Genomic DNA, 17746 nt, shown 5'->3' on the forward strand with positions numbered 1-17746 from the left:
CGAGACCCGCCCGGACAACTTGGCGAGACCTCATCTCTACAATAAATCAAAAAATTAGCCTGGTGTGGTAGCGCGCGCCTGTAGTTCCAGCTACTTGGAAGGCTGAGGTGGAAGGGGCGCTGGAGCCCAGTAGGTCGAGGTTGTGGTGGCCGGGAGCGGCCACTGCACTCCAATCTGGGCAACAGAGTGAGACTCCAACTCAAAAAAATAAAAAATAAAAAATAAGAGTACCTGATCTAAAACCAGGTGAAGTGAGGACCAAAGTGAGGCCCAAACTTTACCTGCACAATGGACATTTGTATACCTAACCCTGAATTGTACCCCACATCTTTAAAATAAAAATTAAAAACAAAACAAAAAAAAAGAATTTTACAGTATGGATATGCAAAAATGTATTTTATTGTTTGTCTTCCCCAGTAGTGTGCAAGCTACCTGAGGACAGGGACCTTGGTTTTTGTTTGCTTGTTTTGCTAACAGCTGGATCCCCAATGCTTAGAAAAGTGCCTGGCAAATAGTAGGTGCTCAATAATTCTGCAGAATGAATAAACATATGACAAACCACTATTGATAAATATTTGGATTGTTTCAATTTTTCACTATTCCAATAATACATTTGCAACTAATATTCTTGCAGATTTATTTTGTACATGGATTTTTCTTTAAGAAACAGGATCTTGCTCTGTTACCCAGGCTGGAAGTGGTATGATCACAGCTCACTGCAGCCTCAAACTCCTGGGCTCAAGTGATCCTCCTACCTCAACCTCTTGAGTAGCTGGGATTACAGGCGTGCACCACCACAACTGGCTAATGTTTTAAAAACAATTTTTTGGTAGACTTTAAATCCACCCAAGTTGCTGCGAAGTTCATATGTTTTTCCTTCTTACAGAAACCCCTCGGCCTTTCAAAGTGCTCGAATTGTAGGCATGAGCCACCATGCCCAGCCTCTTTTCCTCTTCTTATGAACCAGTTCCCTTCCCATGATAACCCATTAATCCATTAACCTATTAATTCACTAATCCATGAATGGATTAATCCATCCATGAGGGCAGAGCTCTCATGATCTAATTACTCCTTCAAGGTCCCATTTTTCAATATTGCCACATTGTGGATTAAGTTTCAACATGAAATTGGAGGGGACATTCAAACCATAGCAGTCTTATAGTAAATCTCACCACTTTTCTGAATGGACTGCCTGCTTTTGCTCAAGCTACCTTTGTTCATGCTGTTCCTAGCCTGTAATGATCCCCTTCTTTAATTCTTAAAGAGCATCATCATCTTATTCATACTTCAAGGCCCATTTCAAATACCACATGCTTATTCCACCAGTCAACTACCAATTGAGGGACTGTGCACCATTTATTTGTTTAACAAGGTTTTTTTAGGTCTACTGTATCTAGGTGCTGAGGAGACAGTAGTGAACAAAACAGACAAAAATACCTTTATTTGTAAGACTTACATTTTAGTAGGCGACACAGGGAATAAAACACACAAGCACATAAATAAGAAAATGTTAGATAAGTGCTATGCAGAGAATTAGAACAGATATGACTGAGTGGCTATTTTTGCCTCAAATGGCCTCTCTGAGGAGGTGACATCTATACTGAGATCTGAATGACAAGAAGGAAGGGACCAACCGTTCAGACTTTAGGAGGTAAAGCATTCCAAAGGATCAGCCAGTGTGAAGGCCCTTAGATGGAACCAAGCCCACTTATTTGAAGAACAGAAAAAAGACCAGAGTGGCTGAATCACAGGACCAAAGTGGGAGTAGTGGCCGAGAAAGCCAGAGCCAGCTTATTTAGCTTTCTAAGTCAGGATGAAGAGTTGGAACTTGATTCTAAGTGCAATGAAGGGAAGCCACTGGAGGATTTCAAGCAAAAGTATGACACAATATGGTTTGTGTTTGAACAAGATCACTCTAGGAGCTGTGTGAATAACAACAGATAAAGGGAGTGACGTAGGAGCAAGGACTAGGTATGTACTTTTTCCGAACTACTTGCTAAACTTAAAGCAAATAAAAAGCAAAAGATGTCCTCACTCTTAGGCAAAGGATTATATTTCTTAATACCATCAAAAAAGACCTGGATGGGCTGACCTCGCTTTAGCCTCCCGTATACCTTCTTTGCCTCCCGCTATTGAACCTTGCTGACATTCCTTCAGTTTCCCAAATGCACCATTTCTTCAGGCCACAGGACAGTTGAGCTTACTATGGTTATGTATTTTTGTGTGTAGTAAAATATACATAACATAAAATGTATCACTTTATTTTATAGAATACAATTCAGTGACATATGCATCCACACTGTCACACGACCATTGCCACTATAGCTCCAGAGCTTATTCATCACCCCAAGCGTGAGCCCCATTAAACAGTAACTCACCATTAGGGCTACCCTTTGGCAACAACTGATCTGCTTTCTGTCTCCAAGGACTTGCTGGATAGACTGTATAAATAGAATTACACATATGTGATCTTTTGTATCTGGCTTCTTTCACTCAGCATGTTTTCAAGGTTCATTCATGTTGTAGCATGTATCAGTACTTTATCTCTTTTTATGGCTGAATAATATTCCATAATATGGATATGCTACATTTTATCCATTTGTCAGCTGATAGACATTGAGGCTGTTTGCATTTTTTGATTATTGTGAATAGTGCTCCTGTGAGTATTCATGTGCAAGTTTTTGTTTGAACATCTATTTTCAACTTTTGAGGTATGTATCTAGGAGTGGAATTACTTGGTGACATGGAAGCCATGGTTATATTTTGATGAACTGTAGATCAGTGAATCTTAGGCATGTGTTAATTTCCTGTGGCTGCTGTAACAAAATATCACAAATAGGTGGCTTAATTTATTTGCTCACAGTTCCAGAGGCTAGGAGTCTGAAATCCAAGTGTCTGCAGGGTCATCCTCTCTCTGAGACTCTGTATAGAATCCTTCTTTGCCTCTAGAGGTGACCATCAATTTTTGGCATTCTTTGGCTTGCAGCTGCATCATTCTGATCTATACTTCTGTTAGCACATGGCTTTCACCCTGTGTATATTTGTGTCTTCATATGGCCCTCTGCCTGTGTCTTTTCTACTTTTAGGAACACTAATCCTCAAACATCCTTGGATTAAGGGCTGCCACGATTCCAGTATGACCTTAACTTAAATAATTATATTTGCAACAACTCTACTTCCAAATAAGGTCAAATTCTTAGGTACCGGGGCTAGGACTTTATGACATATCTTTTGGGGAGACACAAGTCAATCCATGACAGACTGACAGACATTATTGTACAGCTGAATCTCCTTAGGATTTTTTAAACATGGGCTTGGGGATGAGGCTTGAGGTTCTGCATTTTCAACAAGCTGTCCCAGTGGATGTCAATGCTGCTAGTTCAGGGATAGTGTAACCAATGTGTCCTGGTTTGCCCAAGACTTTCCCGGTTTTAGCAATGAAAATCTTGAATGCAGAGCAACCTCTCAGTTTTAGGCAAACTGGAGTGGTTTGTCAACCTATACATCACAAACTACAGTCTGAGTGCAAGGATCTAGCTACAAGCTATATTAATTTACCTATTAATCACATCACTGATTGTTTGTATTTATCCTGACATTTAAAGAGTTTATTTTTGCTAGAACAGTTTCAGTTTTCAGAAATCTGGACCTAATAGATATTCTCAAAAAGCTCCAAACTGTGAGATAGTTAGGTAGTTTAAGCTATCTGATAAGTATCATCTGTGAGTATCATATATTAACTCACCAAATTATAAAGCTTAGCAGTGTCCCTGTTGGGCTGAACATTGAGATTTCTGACTCCTTATAGAGTAATTATACATGCCCAAGGCTTTTTGAGGCTAAGGGCACCTACTGGGCTTGAAGTCCTCAGCATCCTTTCCCTGCTGCTGCAACAGCAGGAATCAGCCTGGACACTGTACAAATGAAAGAGAAAGCGCCTCTCTGAAGGTGGGTTTAAGTTCATCGCAATAGGGGCAGTGACCATCACTTCTTGTTTTATATTAGAACCACCTGAAGAGTTTTGAAAAATGCTGAGTGCTCACCCCACAACAAATGACTCGGAATAGCTGGGCTTAGGCACAACCATTCATTGTTGTTTTTAAACACCAAGTGATGCAAATACATACCCAGCATTGAGAATCACTGTGTGGTGTCTCACTTTATAACAGACACTTTGCTCAATCCGTCCCTAACCTTCTTTCACCTGGACCCATCTTCCACTCCCATCTTTTGTTATGATTGATCATTTCCTTAACCAGGTTCTTCTCTTCCTTATTTATGTGTCCTGTTTATACAATGACCTCACCAACCTGAGACCATGTATAACTCACTGGCGGTAATAATTACTCCTGTAACAACCGACCTTGGTAGGCTTTTCCCAAGTCTTATTGACTCTGTTTTTTACTTTTTCACAAAAGTTATCCCTAACATTATCGATGATTGAGTTAGCCTGTGATAGTGCTGCTGTTTTGACTACAGAATCTTTCAGGAATTAAGCTAAATCTCCTACTGAATCTGTACTGTGTGTTTCTCTGCAAACCAGCCACGGGAAAGCTGGGTAGAATGGTTTTTAGCAATTCACAAAATTGTATAACCATCACCACTATGTAATTCCAGGACATTCTCATCACTCCAAAAAGAAACTGTCTACCCATTAACAGTCACTCCCCATTCCTGCCAGCCCCTCTTCTGCAACCACAAATCTATTTTCTGTGTCTATGAATTTGTCTATTCCGGATGTTTCCTATCAATGAATCATTCAATATGTGGTCTTTTGTGTCTAGCATCTTTCACCTAGCATATTTTCAAGGTTCATCCATGTTGTAGTATTTATCAGTAGTACTTCATTTCATTTTGTGACTGAGTAATTTTTCATTTACAGATATGTACCGCATTTGTTTATTTGCTCATCAACTGATGAACATTTGAATTGTTTCCACTTTTTAGCTACTGTGAATAATGCTGCCATAAACATTCATGTATATGTTTTTGTGTGGATATATATTTTAATTTCTCTTGGATAGATACCTAAGAGTGGAATTTCTGGGTCATATAGTAACTATTCAACTTTTTGAGGAACTTCCAAATTGCTTTTGAACATCTTAATTTTTTTAACCTCTTTGATGCAACTCTCCTTTTCAGGTGTGAGGTGGTCTGTACTTGTTAGGTTGGGGCAAATGATTCTCAGGCACCTTAAACATTTTTTATATTATCTGTTGCACACTTTGTGTGCAGGAAGAACGATGCCTCATACAGAACCTTCTTGCCATTTGGCTTCATCATTTCAAGGTGTGAGAAAAATTTTTAAATGGGGGAGCCTGTAGATAACTGCAGTGGTGAGGATTTAAGGTCTCTGTCTGAGCTCCTAGGTTTCTGTCAATGTCTCCAGCTGTATCTCTGGCCACCTGTCACAGTCTGTTCCTGGCATAGACAAGGCCTGCTTATTGCCAAGAACATGACTACTGAGCCACATCCATCTGAGAAGGCCCTGAGAAGGTCCAAACGCAGAAAAGTAACTGATTCTGGGGGACACTCATAAACCTCCCGTAGCCAGGTGCATGCATCCCAGCAAATGTAAGGCCCTACTCTGTACAAAGCAGAAACTTAAATGCCAGGGCGGTCTGGGAGAGGCTCCCCTGACCTCTGATCTGGCCTCTAGCCTCTCCTGCTCCCTCCCTGCCCCGCCCTCAGCTAGGGGTCTGAGCCTGCGCGGGACTGCGGGCGCGGGTGGCCTTCCCAGCATGCGCAGTCGTTGCCTGGCCCAACTTCTTCAGCGGTAGCCCCCGCGGAGTGCGCGCTCACGCACGCGCACGGCCTTGCCTGCGCGTTCCCGGAGCCTCTCGCGGCACGCGCCCCCGCCGCGCCCCGCCCCGCCCCGCCTACTCCCCCCTCCCTCGCGCCCGCCCGCCGCCTGCCGCCGCCGCCGCCGCCGCCGGAGCTCTGTAGTATGGCATCGAGGAGAATGGAGACCAAACCTGTGATAACCTGTCTCAAAACCCTCCTCATCATCTACTCCTTCGTCTTCTGGGTAAGTGCCCACGGCGGGCCGGTGGCCGAACCACTGGACATCAGTTCGCGTGGTGATGCTCTGGGAAAAGAAGGGGAAGAAAAACCCAAACCAAAAATCAAATCTCGATTCCCTCCTTAAGGAGACAGGCGTCGGGTGCTGGGTCGGGGCTGCAGAATGGCAGGGTGCAGGTCGGGACTGCTCGGACCCTAGACCCTGCCCGTGCAGGCTAAAGGGGGCTGCATAGTGGCGGTGACTGCAGGTTGTCAACCTTTCCAAAATTTTAAAAAATGCATTGGTTTTATTTTTATTTTATTTTTTGAGCTCTCGGGATAGTGTTAGCCCCTTGGGAAAGTTGCGGATTTATTCTTCTGTTTTCCTCGCCGCACACCCTTCCCACCTCTCCCCTCCTAGCCCGTTCGCATCGCCTCTTGGAGCTAACCTGTGGCCGACTAGGAGAGGGCGCGGGAGCACAGGGTTTAATCCCAGATTCCCAGTTATTCCCGACCCCGCGGGGTTGAGGGAGGGAGGCGCCAGAATCCCAGTGCCTGCCTGGCTGGCAAGGGCGAGCAGAGTCCCCTAAACGCACTGATGGGGGGTGGGGGGTGGGAGTAGGTGCCGTCACCGCGCGTGGAAGCTTGTGGAGGGAAGAGTCTTACATAAGCCGGGGGTATCTTTGAGCTTTCTCAGCGACCCGGGAGATGAGCCTTTCGACCCTTTCCCCACTCCCCTCCATCCTCACACTCCCCACCCGGTCATTCTGTCACTGCATAACCCAATCCTCAGCGCTCCAGGGGAGGACCCCAGCTACTTGGTGACAGCGATAGAGTCCTAACTCTACTCCCCATATAATCCGTGTTGCCACCGGTCCTTGAAGCTCAATGCAGAAGGGTGACGTCAGCCTCTCAGCCAGGGCCGCGGGGGGCTGCGTGGTGCACCTCGAGGAGGGATGCGCCCTTCTGCGCGCGGGGGGCGGGGAAAGAGGAGGAGGGGGTTCCAGGCTTGTGCCTTACCTCATCCTGTTTGGCAAATCATAGAATCAGTGCAGGGCTGACACTGCGGTGATTCACTTGGAGAGGTGGGTGGTACCTAAAGACCATTGCCCGTTCTTTCTCTTCATATAGATGACTCTCTTCCCTAGTTCCTTAATCCCATACCAAGCTACAGCCACCCTGCAGGGGAATTAATATCGATCCTCTTCTCCACCCCCCCCCCCCCCCCAATCTGGGTCACTTCAGCTTTCAAGGCAGTCATTTTGAAATCTAAGGATCGGTAGGAAAAGCCAGTCCCGCCTTTGGTTGTTTTTCTCCTTGCGCCCCTGACTCCCCCACCACATTTTAGCCCTAATTTTGTTTCGAAACTGGAACACAGTGCTGTATGAGGTACCCATACTCGGCTTGATGGTGAACCGGGCTTTTTGCAATGGTCAAGGAAGGAGCTTAGATTTATTAAGGATTTTTTAAAAATTCTCTAATGCCCCGGGACATTTCCTTGTCACTGACATTGATTGATTCTTCAGGTCGGGGAAACTATGGACTTCAGGGACCGTGTATACCAGGAGCTCTGCAATGAGATACGATAGATTAACTGGCATGTTGCACAAGGCAAACACAAAAATTGACTTTATTTGGATTGAAAAGGACGCAGGTTGAAATATCTGAGTAGTGGAATTGGGAGCTATGCACAGATCATGTCATATTATTATCTACTGGAAAAAGCAATAATGCATGTTGTTGCCAAAACTTCCCAGTGGCCATTCCTGGGAACTGGTTTATTTTTTGGTTTCCTTAAATCTCGTTTTCTTTGGCTTTTATTATTTACTTGATTTCCTATTTGTTACTAGAGTAAATTGTATGGGATCTTATTTTAGCTTCCTGACAAGGTTTACAGTGCACAGGAAGGAATGTTCTTTCAGCATCACTGAAAGCTGATAAAGAAGAGGGTCTTCAAGGCTGAAGCTTTTCATATGAGTTCTTTAACTCTCCTTGCTTATATCCTTCCAATAAATCCAATTACTTAAAGTCCCTAGTTACATCTTAAACAATCACTGCATTTTATGTCCTTCAGAAGTTCCTTGATGCCTGCATTTTAATATTTTTTCAGCTTCCAAGATTTTGATAGTCTTAAATAAGATATTTACCCAGAATATTTTCAATAGTTTAAATAGCATTCGGTAATGATTTCCTCCTTCACAACCCAAAGAATTAGATCTCTTCAGATACGAGAGTATTTTAAACAAGACATTTTCATTGATAAACCATGGACCAAATGCTACTTTAAAAACAAACAGCCTCATTGAGACATAATTTACATGACATGAAAATCACCCATTTAAAGTATACAATTCAATGGGTTTTAGTATATTATAAATAGCATATATTTTAGTATAAGTAGCATACTGTTTAGTGTATTTAGTACATTTTAGTATGTTTTTAATATATTCATAGACATGTGCAGTCATCACCCCAGTCATTTTAGAACAATGCGTCACTTAAAAAAAACTGTCCCCTTTGCTGTCATACTGTTTTTTCCCCTTCTATTTTCCACTCTTTCCCCACCAGCTCTAAGCAAACACTATTTTATAGATTTTCCCATTGTGGACATTTCATATAAATGGAATTATACAATGTTTGTTCTTTGTACCTGTTTTCTTTCACTCAGCACAATGTTCCCATGTTGTAGTGTGTATCATTACTTCATTCCCTTTTATGGCCAAATAATATTCCATTGTATGACTATTGCACATTTTATTTATCCATTTGTCCATTGGTGAACATTTGGGTTGATTGGGCCTTTTGTCTATTATGAATAATGGTGCTGTAAACATTTATGTATAAGCAAGTTTTTGTGTGAACATGTTTTCATTTCTATTGGGTATATATATATATACACCTGGGAGTGGAATTGCTAGGTCACATGGTAATTCTGTGTTTAATTGTTTGAGGAACCTCCAGCCTGTTTCCCAAAGCAATGGCACCATTTTGCATCCCCTCCAACAAATGAGGGTTCCAATTTCTCCACATCCTTGCCAATATTTGCTATTATCTGACTTTTTGATTATAGCCATCATAGTAAGGAATCTCTCCTTGTGGTTCCGATTTTAATTTCCTTGACGAGTAGTGATGCTGAACATCTGTTTATGTGCTTGTTGATCATTTGTATATCTTCCTTGAAGAAATGTCTATTTATATCCTTTGACTTTTTTAATTTGAGTTATCTGTCTCTTTATTATTACGTTGCAACAGTCCTTTATATGTTCTGAATACAAGTCCCTTATCAAATCTATGATTTGCAAATATTTTCTTCTATTCTGTGCGTTGTTTTTTCACTTTCATGATGGTGTTTTTTGAAGTACAAAAGTTTTTTATTAATGTCTCTGACCAATTTACCAATTTTTTCTCCTTTTTTTGCCCATGCTTTTGGTGTCATATCTAAGACTCCTTTGCCAAATTCAAGGTCACAAAAATTTACCTGTTAAATACTGTTTATAAGAGTCATTTCTCAGTTCAGTAAATGCAATTAATAAATTAATCTTTCATCAGTACCTATAGTTATGTCTGGCACATAGTAGGTACTCAAACATTTGTCAAAATTTCTAGGATTATGCTAGATACTTAACAAAAAGATGACCTTGTTGTTCTTTGGAGTGGAACGTGGAAGAAAGATTAGGCAGAATCGTTTCCTTTGTGATCTTTGTGAGTTGTTTTTATAGGACTTCTCTTTCTTTACCTAAACTAGATTTAGGACTAGAAGATATTTGACCCTAACATGGTAGGAGACCTGTATCATCAAGAAGGTTGATGTACTTGGATATATTCTAAACAAGAAGCCTACAGTTATGAAAGAGAGATCATTATTTTATCTGGATTCCAATGCTGTCTACTCTCCCTCTCTAAGGTGATTCTCTAAAGTTGTGGTTCTCAAAAGGGGGCAGTTTTTCCCACCCCACCCCCTGTATTGGCAACACCTGGAGACATTTTTTATCACAGCTGTAGGGGAGGATGGTATTGGCATCTAGTGGGTAGAGGCCACAGTTGCTACTAAACATCCTACATTGCATAGGACAACCCCTTACAACAAAGAATTACTTTGCTCAAAATATCAACAGCGCCAGCAACCTCCCCACTATTAAACTTACATAGTAGTAAGTTCTATGAAGAAAAATGCAGCCTTGTGCAAAGCTCACTATATTTACTGGTGATTGGAACTCCCATGGAACCACCATGCCATAGCACGCTCAATGCAATTATATGTAAGAAAAACACCGTTCTCTATGATGTACCTTACTTTTTATTTGAAGACAAAAGGTAAGTACATTTTTATATCATTATTTTCAAATGGAGAGGATGATTTGTCTTCCAGTGAAATAACATCACCTGAATGCTGGGTAAACAGATCCTTTATTTTCCTTGACTTGTATGTTTTATTTTCAGGTTTATAGAAAACGAGGGGAAAACACACCTAGGAGCAAGTTATCCTGTGCTTTAAAGACTAGCAAACAGTGCCTGGTACATAGTAGGTTTGCTTAGTGAATATTTACTGAGTGAATGAATGAATGAAATTTTATTGACTTCTTGAGCTCAGTTGTTTATTTCAACTCACTTCAACGTTAAGACTTTTAAAAACAGTGTTATTTCCATCCTGCCTGTAGTGATTTAAATGTGCTCTTCCCATTAATGTGTGGAAAGATGGAACAGAGGACTTGCAAGGACGTGCTTATTATAAGGATAATTCAGTCATGATGTTTTGTGATCACTTAGTTTGCTAGACACTTTAGTAATATAAATTTTTAACTGGAATTTAATTTAAGTTTAAATAAAAAGATATCTACATAAAACAAAATTTCACAACACATGTAACCTTTTCAAGAGCAAACAGAAAAGCTTTATAAAATATGTTGCTTACCAGGTACATTCTATTTTGATTTATAAATTTGTAAAAGTATTTTAAATACTCATCTAAGTTCCAAGCTAAGCTTTAAATCCACCACATATCTAAATCCACTAAATAACATTGTGAAGAGAAAAAAATTCCCTTACTTCATTCCAGTGCATATTGGGTTTGATTTCTTCATTGATTTTCCGAGGAGGTAATTAGCCTACCAATAGTGCTATCAAATGTTTTTATGGTAAAATATCAGTGATTTTTTTTTTTCATTTTGGAAGCATCACTAATATTTTTTGTGAAAAAGATAGTCACTTTTTTTGTTGTTATCCAGAAAGTTTAGGTACTTAGGTTAAATAGAGGGAAGAAAAATTTAAAAAGCAACCCTAACGTTTTACAGTGTTTGAATTTGGGCACATATTTTAGATATAAGTTATATTATTATATATTTTTTGCATGTCAGGTCAATTCAGCATTCATTGAATATCTATTACATGTCAGATATTGAGTATTCAGCAGAATGTAAGCTAATGTCTACTAGCTGCTGCTTTTGGCATTTGACCAGCATTTTTTTTACTACTTCTCAAACTTTTCCATTTGAAGTGTTATCTGTTGTCTTCCCACTATTATTTCTCCTCACCCTTGTTCTGTATTCCTTCCCTTCTCCCATACTCATATCATCCCTCTATTGTAGTAGACCCTAATATATCATTCTGGTTAGAGCAGTACAGTAGTAAGTGATTTCATTAATATGACTAGGTAAACCTATTTGTAGCTGAGCCATGTAGTGTGTATATTATGATTACTTGCATAACTTTTTGTTTTCAGTTAAGAATTGACTTGTTTTATCCTTTGTTTTTTAGTTTCCTATGTCCACTACTAAGTTATCCCCATACTTTCCCAAGAACTGTTTTTCTTTACTCAGTATGTTCAAACACTTCATATATTATATCAATTTCCACTGTTTGGAGACACTTCTTGCAAAGCATTCTGACCTTCAATCCAGACTAGTGTTCTTTGGGTCTCTGAAACAGCAGAAACATTATAATCTCCCTTTATCATCTTCCTGGTGAATCCTGTCTCCTTTTATGTTGGAGCCTCAGTTTCCCAGACGTCATGTCTTTCTCTTTCTTAACTTGTTCCTTCATTTTGGTAAAGCAAATCTAGTAACTTTCTGGAAAAGGGTGTATGGGAGGGTTAATTTTTTGAGGCCTTACAGGTGTGAAAATCTTAATTTTTTCTTGCCCTTAATTTGAGAGTCTGATTGAGTATAGACTTGTAGTTTAGAAATCACTTACCCTCAGAATTTTACTCTCTCCCTGCCCCAAGTCTTCTTACTCTTGTTGTTAGTGTTGAGAAATCAGATGTTATTCTTCTTGAATCCTGCTTTTTTTTCTGAAAGTTTTTGGGATGTCTTTCTTGCTTTAAAGTGTCACAATAATATGCCTTGTTGTATATCTTTTTTAAAAAAAAAAAAAAACCTTTCCTGTGTACCTTTTAATCTGGAAATTTTCTGTGCACCTTTCAATATGGTCCTTAAGTGTGGGAAAATTTTCTTGAATTAAAAAAAATTTTTTTTTCTTTTCCCCCCTTTTTTTCTTTCTTTTTCTTCTTCTTTTTTTTTTTTTTCCTTTGAGACAGGGTTTCTGTCTCACCATCTGGGTTCACTGCAGCCTCAACATTCGGGGCTCAAGTGATCCTTTCATCTCAGCCTCCCAAATAGCTGGGACTACAGACATGTACTACCACGCCTGGCTAATTTTTTGATTTTTTTGTAGAAATGAGGTCTTGCTACATTGCCCAGGCTGGTCTCGGACTCCTGGGCTCAAGTGATTCTATTGCCTTAGCCTCTTTCTGGGATTACAGGCATGAGCCATGGTTTCTTCCCTTCCCTTCCCTTTCTTACCTTTTTTGGGGGGTCTTGCTCTGTTGCTTAGGCTGGAGTATAGTGGCATGATCATAATTCACTGCAGCCTTGACCTCCTATGCTCAACTTCCTGAGTAACCGGTATTACAGACACTGCCAGGCCCAGCTAAACTTTTAATTTTCTGTTTTGTTTTGTTTTGAGTTGGAGTCTCACTCTGTCACCCAGGCTGGAGTGCAGTGGCATGCTCACGGCCACCACAGCCTCAAACTGCTGGGCTTAGGCGATCCTTCCACCTCAGCCTTCCAAGTCTCTGGAACTGTAGACACACACCATCATGCCCGGCTAACTTTTCTGTGATTTATTGTAGAGACGAGGTTTCTCCAAGTTGCCCAGGCTGGTCTCGAACCCTCAGGTTCAGACAGTTCTCTTACCTCGGCCTCCCAAAGTGCTGGAATTACAGGCTGAGTCTCTGTGCCTGGCCAATTTTTTAATTTTTTTGAGAGATGGGGGTCTTACTATGTTGCCCAGGCTGATCTTGAAATCCTGGCCTCAAACAATACTCCTGCCTCAGCCTCCCAGTGTTGGGAGTACAGGTGTGAGACACTACACTGGACTTTTTAAAAAATATATTCTTTACCTTCCTTTTCTATTTAAATATTGGAACTTTTAGACTAACCCTCTAATTTTTTCCCCCTTCTATTTTCTCCCTCTTTGTCTGTTTGCCCTAATTTCTGGGAGATTGCTCCCACTTTATTTTGGGTCGATTACATTTTTCATTTGTTGCATATGTTAATTTCTAGAAGCTTCTTTTTGAGGTCCGAATGTTCTTTTTTCTAGCATCCTGCTTTTGTTCCATGAGTGTAATATCATTTTAAAATCCCTCTGACAATATTAATAATTTTTTTTAAAGTTTGCTTCTTTCTGCATTGTTTCCTTCAGACTGCTCTGTATTATGGCACACTTCAGGCTTACCTCACATTTCTGGTCATGTTTTGCTCTTTTCTGTACATGTTTAAGAGAGGGATACTAAAAGGCTTTGGAAGTCCTTAGCATGAAGTGGCTATTTGTCAAGTGTTAGCTGGGTGATTTGGCTGGGCAGTTGGGTTTTGGAACCAAGGTCAATATTTTTAGGTTTTTTGTTTTTGTTTGTTTGTTTTTTGGTCTCATCAGATTTCCTACAGAAGAATCTTCTAATTGCTCTCTAAATAAGAAAGGTAAGGATATGGAAATCTCCATATACAGTATACAGACCTTTGCTTAAGCTCCTGTTTTCAGTGCAGAATCCATGTCTACTATGCTTTTATTCCCAAGTTCAGAGGTCCTCTGTTTCACTCTCCAGAGAATAAATATCTGAAGCTATGGTAAAATGAGCTATGACCAGAGATTGGAAGTTGGAAGGGGTCTAATTGTTTTTCAGAAAACTTTTACTGGATCCTACTTATTTTAGCCCCCTTTCATCACTAGTTTCAGGTGTGCATGGGGGGCGGGTGTTTGGGTGCAAATACTTTATGCTGGCCTCTTCTCAAAGCTGCCCTGAGATTTGGCTTTTTCTTAGTTTCCAAGAACTCATTGTGGTTGTCTTCTCTTCCATTCTCTTTCTTATTGTGGGTTTTTAAAAAATCCTTTTAATGTCATTTCAATGGAGTTTTGGGAGATAGCCAAGGTAAATGGATGTGTTCAATCCATCATCTTTAACAGGAAGTCCTTTATATCTGTATCTCTACATCACATGATACTAATTAAATACACAGTTGATTGTAAATGATTGAATAGAGCATCTAAAGCAGCAATAGTAGGGCTATTCTAATAAATATTAGTAGCTGTTTTTTAATTTTAAAAAGCTTTTGGATTTGAAGGAAAGTGTTCTAAGCTGGAACAGGCTTACTAAGGCACATCCTCTTTAAGATCATCTGGTCATCAGGGACTGGACAAATGGAAAGGAAGCTCTGAAGGCTGCCGCTGCTTTTTCTGCTCTTCTCACTTTCCCACCAGGTAAAGTAGCATATGTCTTTTCACCTAGTTCGGATCTTGCTGGATTAATTTAATGTTTCTAGTATGGTTTGCATGTACAGGGAGAGGAGCCTGATATTAAACTGATTGCTCTGTTACTACAATGATAATCCTTTATGTTTATTGTGGTACTTGTATATTATAATCTAGAGTCTTATTTAATCAACTTTACTTCCCATATGCAATATACAGTTAGGATGTGTGGACTACCTTTTATAACGTTTGGGGAATATTGTCTTTTCCACTTAGTCATTGCTTAGAAACAAGCTGAATTTTGGCCCAAATAGAATGAATGCTTTTCTCTATTCTAATCACAGCTAGAGTTCTTGATTTGACTCTACTTTGAACTGTATTACTTATGATTCATTAACTGTTCTGCATTATGTACTGTTTTAAGTAAGTACCTTAGAAGGTGCTGAGAATTGAAAGTCATCTCTGACTGTGTTTCTTTGTTTAAACATGCTAAACCCTTGACATAGATGACTAATGCACTGTTAAACCAATTTAAAATACACTTTAAAAATATAATCTTAAGTTATTTTTCTCCTTTAGTTCTATTACAGCAGCTTCCAATTTGAGTTATCTCCTCATGGCAAGCAGATCGTTGAATTGCTGCTCTTAAATTTCTTCTTTTTGCTGTTATCTCCCTAACCATGACAATGATTTTCATTCTTGTTCTCTTTTATGTAGAGACGCAATATTCATTAAGAACAGGATTATGGGGAAAAGATAGGAGAGCGTTTCTCTTTGTCTTTTGGTTATTTGGTCAGTTAAATATATAAGGATTTTAAGTAATTGGGTGAGGGAATTAAATATCACAGTTCTACTCTGGAAGATTTTCTTTAGTGATTTCTTCATGGTATGGTAGACTTTCCCCATCATCATCTGTTTTAGAAGAAATTACAGGTGCCTTATACTACAGGATGATGGAGTGCTTCTGGCCCAGGTACTGGCTGAACAATCTAAATCAGTGATTTTCACTGTTTGTCCATCGTAATTGTATAAGGAGCCTAAAAAAAATTTGCTTAGACCCACCCCCATCCTAAGAGATTCTGACTCAATTGGTCTGGGTAAGGCACCAACATTTATATTTTAAAATGAGCTCTCAAGTGATTTGGCTGTACAATTAGGATTGAGAAACACTTATCCAGAGATAACTCATTAGGTAATAGCAGGCTTGGTTCATCTTGAGGCTTCTGAGTCTGGAGGTAGCTAGTGAGTAAGCTAGCATTGTCTATTGATTTGATCCTTATTACCCAAGACTTGGGCCCCATCTCCAGTGTCTCTCAGCAAACCAAAATAACCTTGCACTCTTAGGAAACCATTCTAGTCATTCCTAACTAAAGGAATACTTATCAGAATCACTAAGGACCTTTTCAAAACACAGATTCTCAGGCCTATCTCACAGAATTTCTGTTGTGATGGATTTTTTTTATTGCATATGTTTATTTATGTCATTTTAAAATAAGTTGTGATAGATATTAAGAGGGCCCTGGGTGCGTGGATTATTTTTTTTAAATCCCAACATGATTCTGATTTCTGGAGGTGGCTCTGTGGCTTGTGATGCAGTGTGTTATAAATGAAATCTTAACTCATGAATGATTTCCTCTGAAGTGATCTTTGGTACCATAAAGCAGATTTGAGGAGAGTGTCCACAAAGCAAGATGTAACAAATACAATATTTTTCTTACCCACTGAACAGGTCTCTGGTAAGGGTCTCCACATGAACTCTTGGAGTGTGGAGTTGTTTCCATTCCTTAGGGGAATCTATTTTTGTTCACAATTGCTCTGGGAAGTTAGGAAACATCTTGGTTTGCCATCTGTCAAAAGATGAGACCACCATCCAACATGTAAAACAAAAAGCTCAATTCATTACTTACCAAAATAAGAGAAAATTGTGTTAGTCAAGCACAGTCTATGAGTAAAGTAAATTGCTGATTTTGGGGGAAAGTGTGGTGGTCTTTGGGTGTAGTTTTGATTACAGAGGCATGAGTGGTTGACATTGGCCTTAGAAGCATGGCTATTTGGGTGAGACTGTTGTTGATTGACTCTAAGAAGCATGTTTATTGCAGTGTGTCTGCTGCTGATTGATTGACCTTGAATTATGTGAGGTTCATTGGAATTGGGTTCCAGAAGCGTATTCACTGAAGCAAGTTGAGTTGTCATTGACGATTAGTATGAGGTGAATTACCATTGATCAAATAGGTTTAAAAGTAGGTGCCAGTAATTACTACTTACCATGATGTTGAATAATCCATCTTTTCTCCCCCTTGGAGCATAGAGACTTTTATTCTTGCCTCAGACTGCCAACTTGTACTTCTTGGTAAAATAAGGTTGCATCTGCACCTCAGTTTCCATTTTTCAAACGTTATCATGGTGGTGTGTGGAATTCTTGGGTCAGTTCATTGCTTTAATAATTCTACAAGCACTAATTAAGAGTTTATGATTTCCAGGGATTGGACTAGGACTTCTGAAAGGTACCCCTTTGGATCGAAAAGGAACCTAAAACTTGATAATGAGGCTGGATAAAAAATGTTTCTAAACATCCCTTCTATATCCCTGTCTCTATTTGGATTCAAGTTCTGTTACTGGTGAAGACTTTGAGGACATCTAACTCCTCCCAACTTCTGTTTCACATTCTAAGCTGCTTCACTCTTTTGACTATTGCCTTCTATTGCAAGGAATTGGAAATTAGACTTATGTAATGTCTTGGCTTGAACACTTGCTGTGTGACCTTAGGCAAGTAACATAGTCTTTCTGAGTCTCGGTTTCCTCTTAATAATTGAGGATGTCTGTGCTTCCCTCACTCAGGTATTGAGAATCAAATGGCATTCAAGTGCTTTGTAAACTAAAATATGGGAGATACTATATAGATGCTTGTTAAATTAATAAAATGATCAGAACATTTTCCATCTTGGAAATTAAGGATGATTCACTTTTGGGGTTTTATATTTTGCTATCAAAGAGAGCTAGGATT

At 39.7% G+C, this 17746-nt stretch overlaps 1 protein-coding gene across 2 annotated transcripts in view; it reads left to right on the forward strand.

The window, feature by feature from the left end:
• The first annotated feature begins 5772 nt into the window (after positions 1–5772).
• The window catches only part of TSPAN7 (tetraspanin 7), a 129259-nt gene continuing 117285 nt past the window's right edge, over positions 5773–17746 (forward strand). For both annotated transcript variants that reach the window (XM_021709463.1, XM_008051810.2), the window contains exon 1: positions 5773–6028. In XM_021709463.1, coding sequence (XP_021565138.1) covers positions 5948–6028 — 81 coding nt within the window. In that variant the 5' untranslated portion in view covers positions 5773–5947. The remainder of the gene's footprint in view (positions 6029–17746) is intronic.

This window comes from Carlito syrichta, unplaced genomic scaffold, assembly GCF_000164805.1.
Source record: "Carlito syrichta isolate Samal-C Ts95f unplaced genomic scaffold, Tarsius_syrichta-2.0.1 Scaffold235998, whole genome shotgun sequence".
In the NCBI taxonomy this organism is placed as follows: domain Eukaryota; kingdom Metazoa; phylum Chordata; class Mammalia; order Primates; family Tarsiidae; genus Carlito; species Carlito syrichta.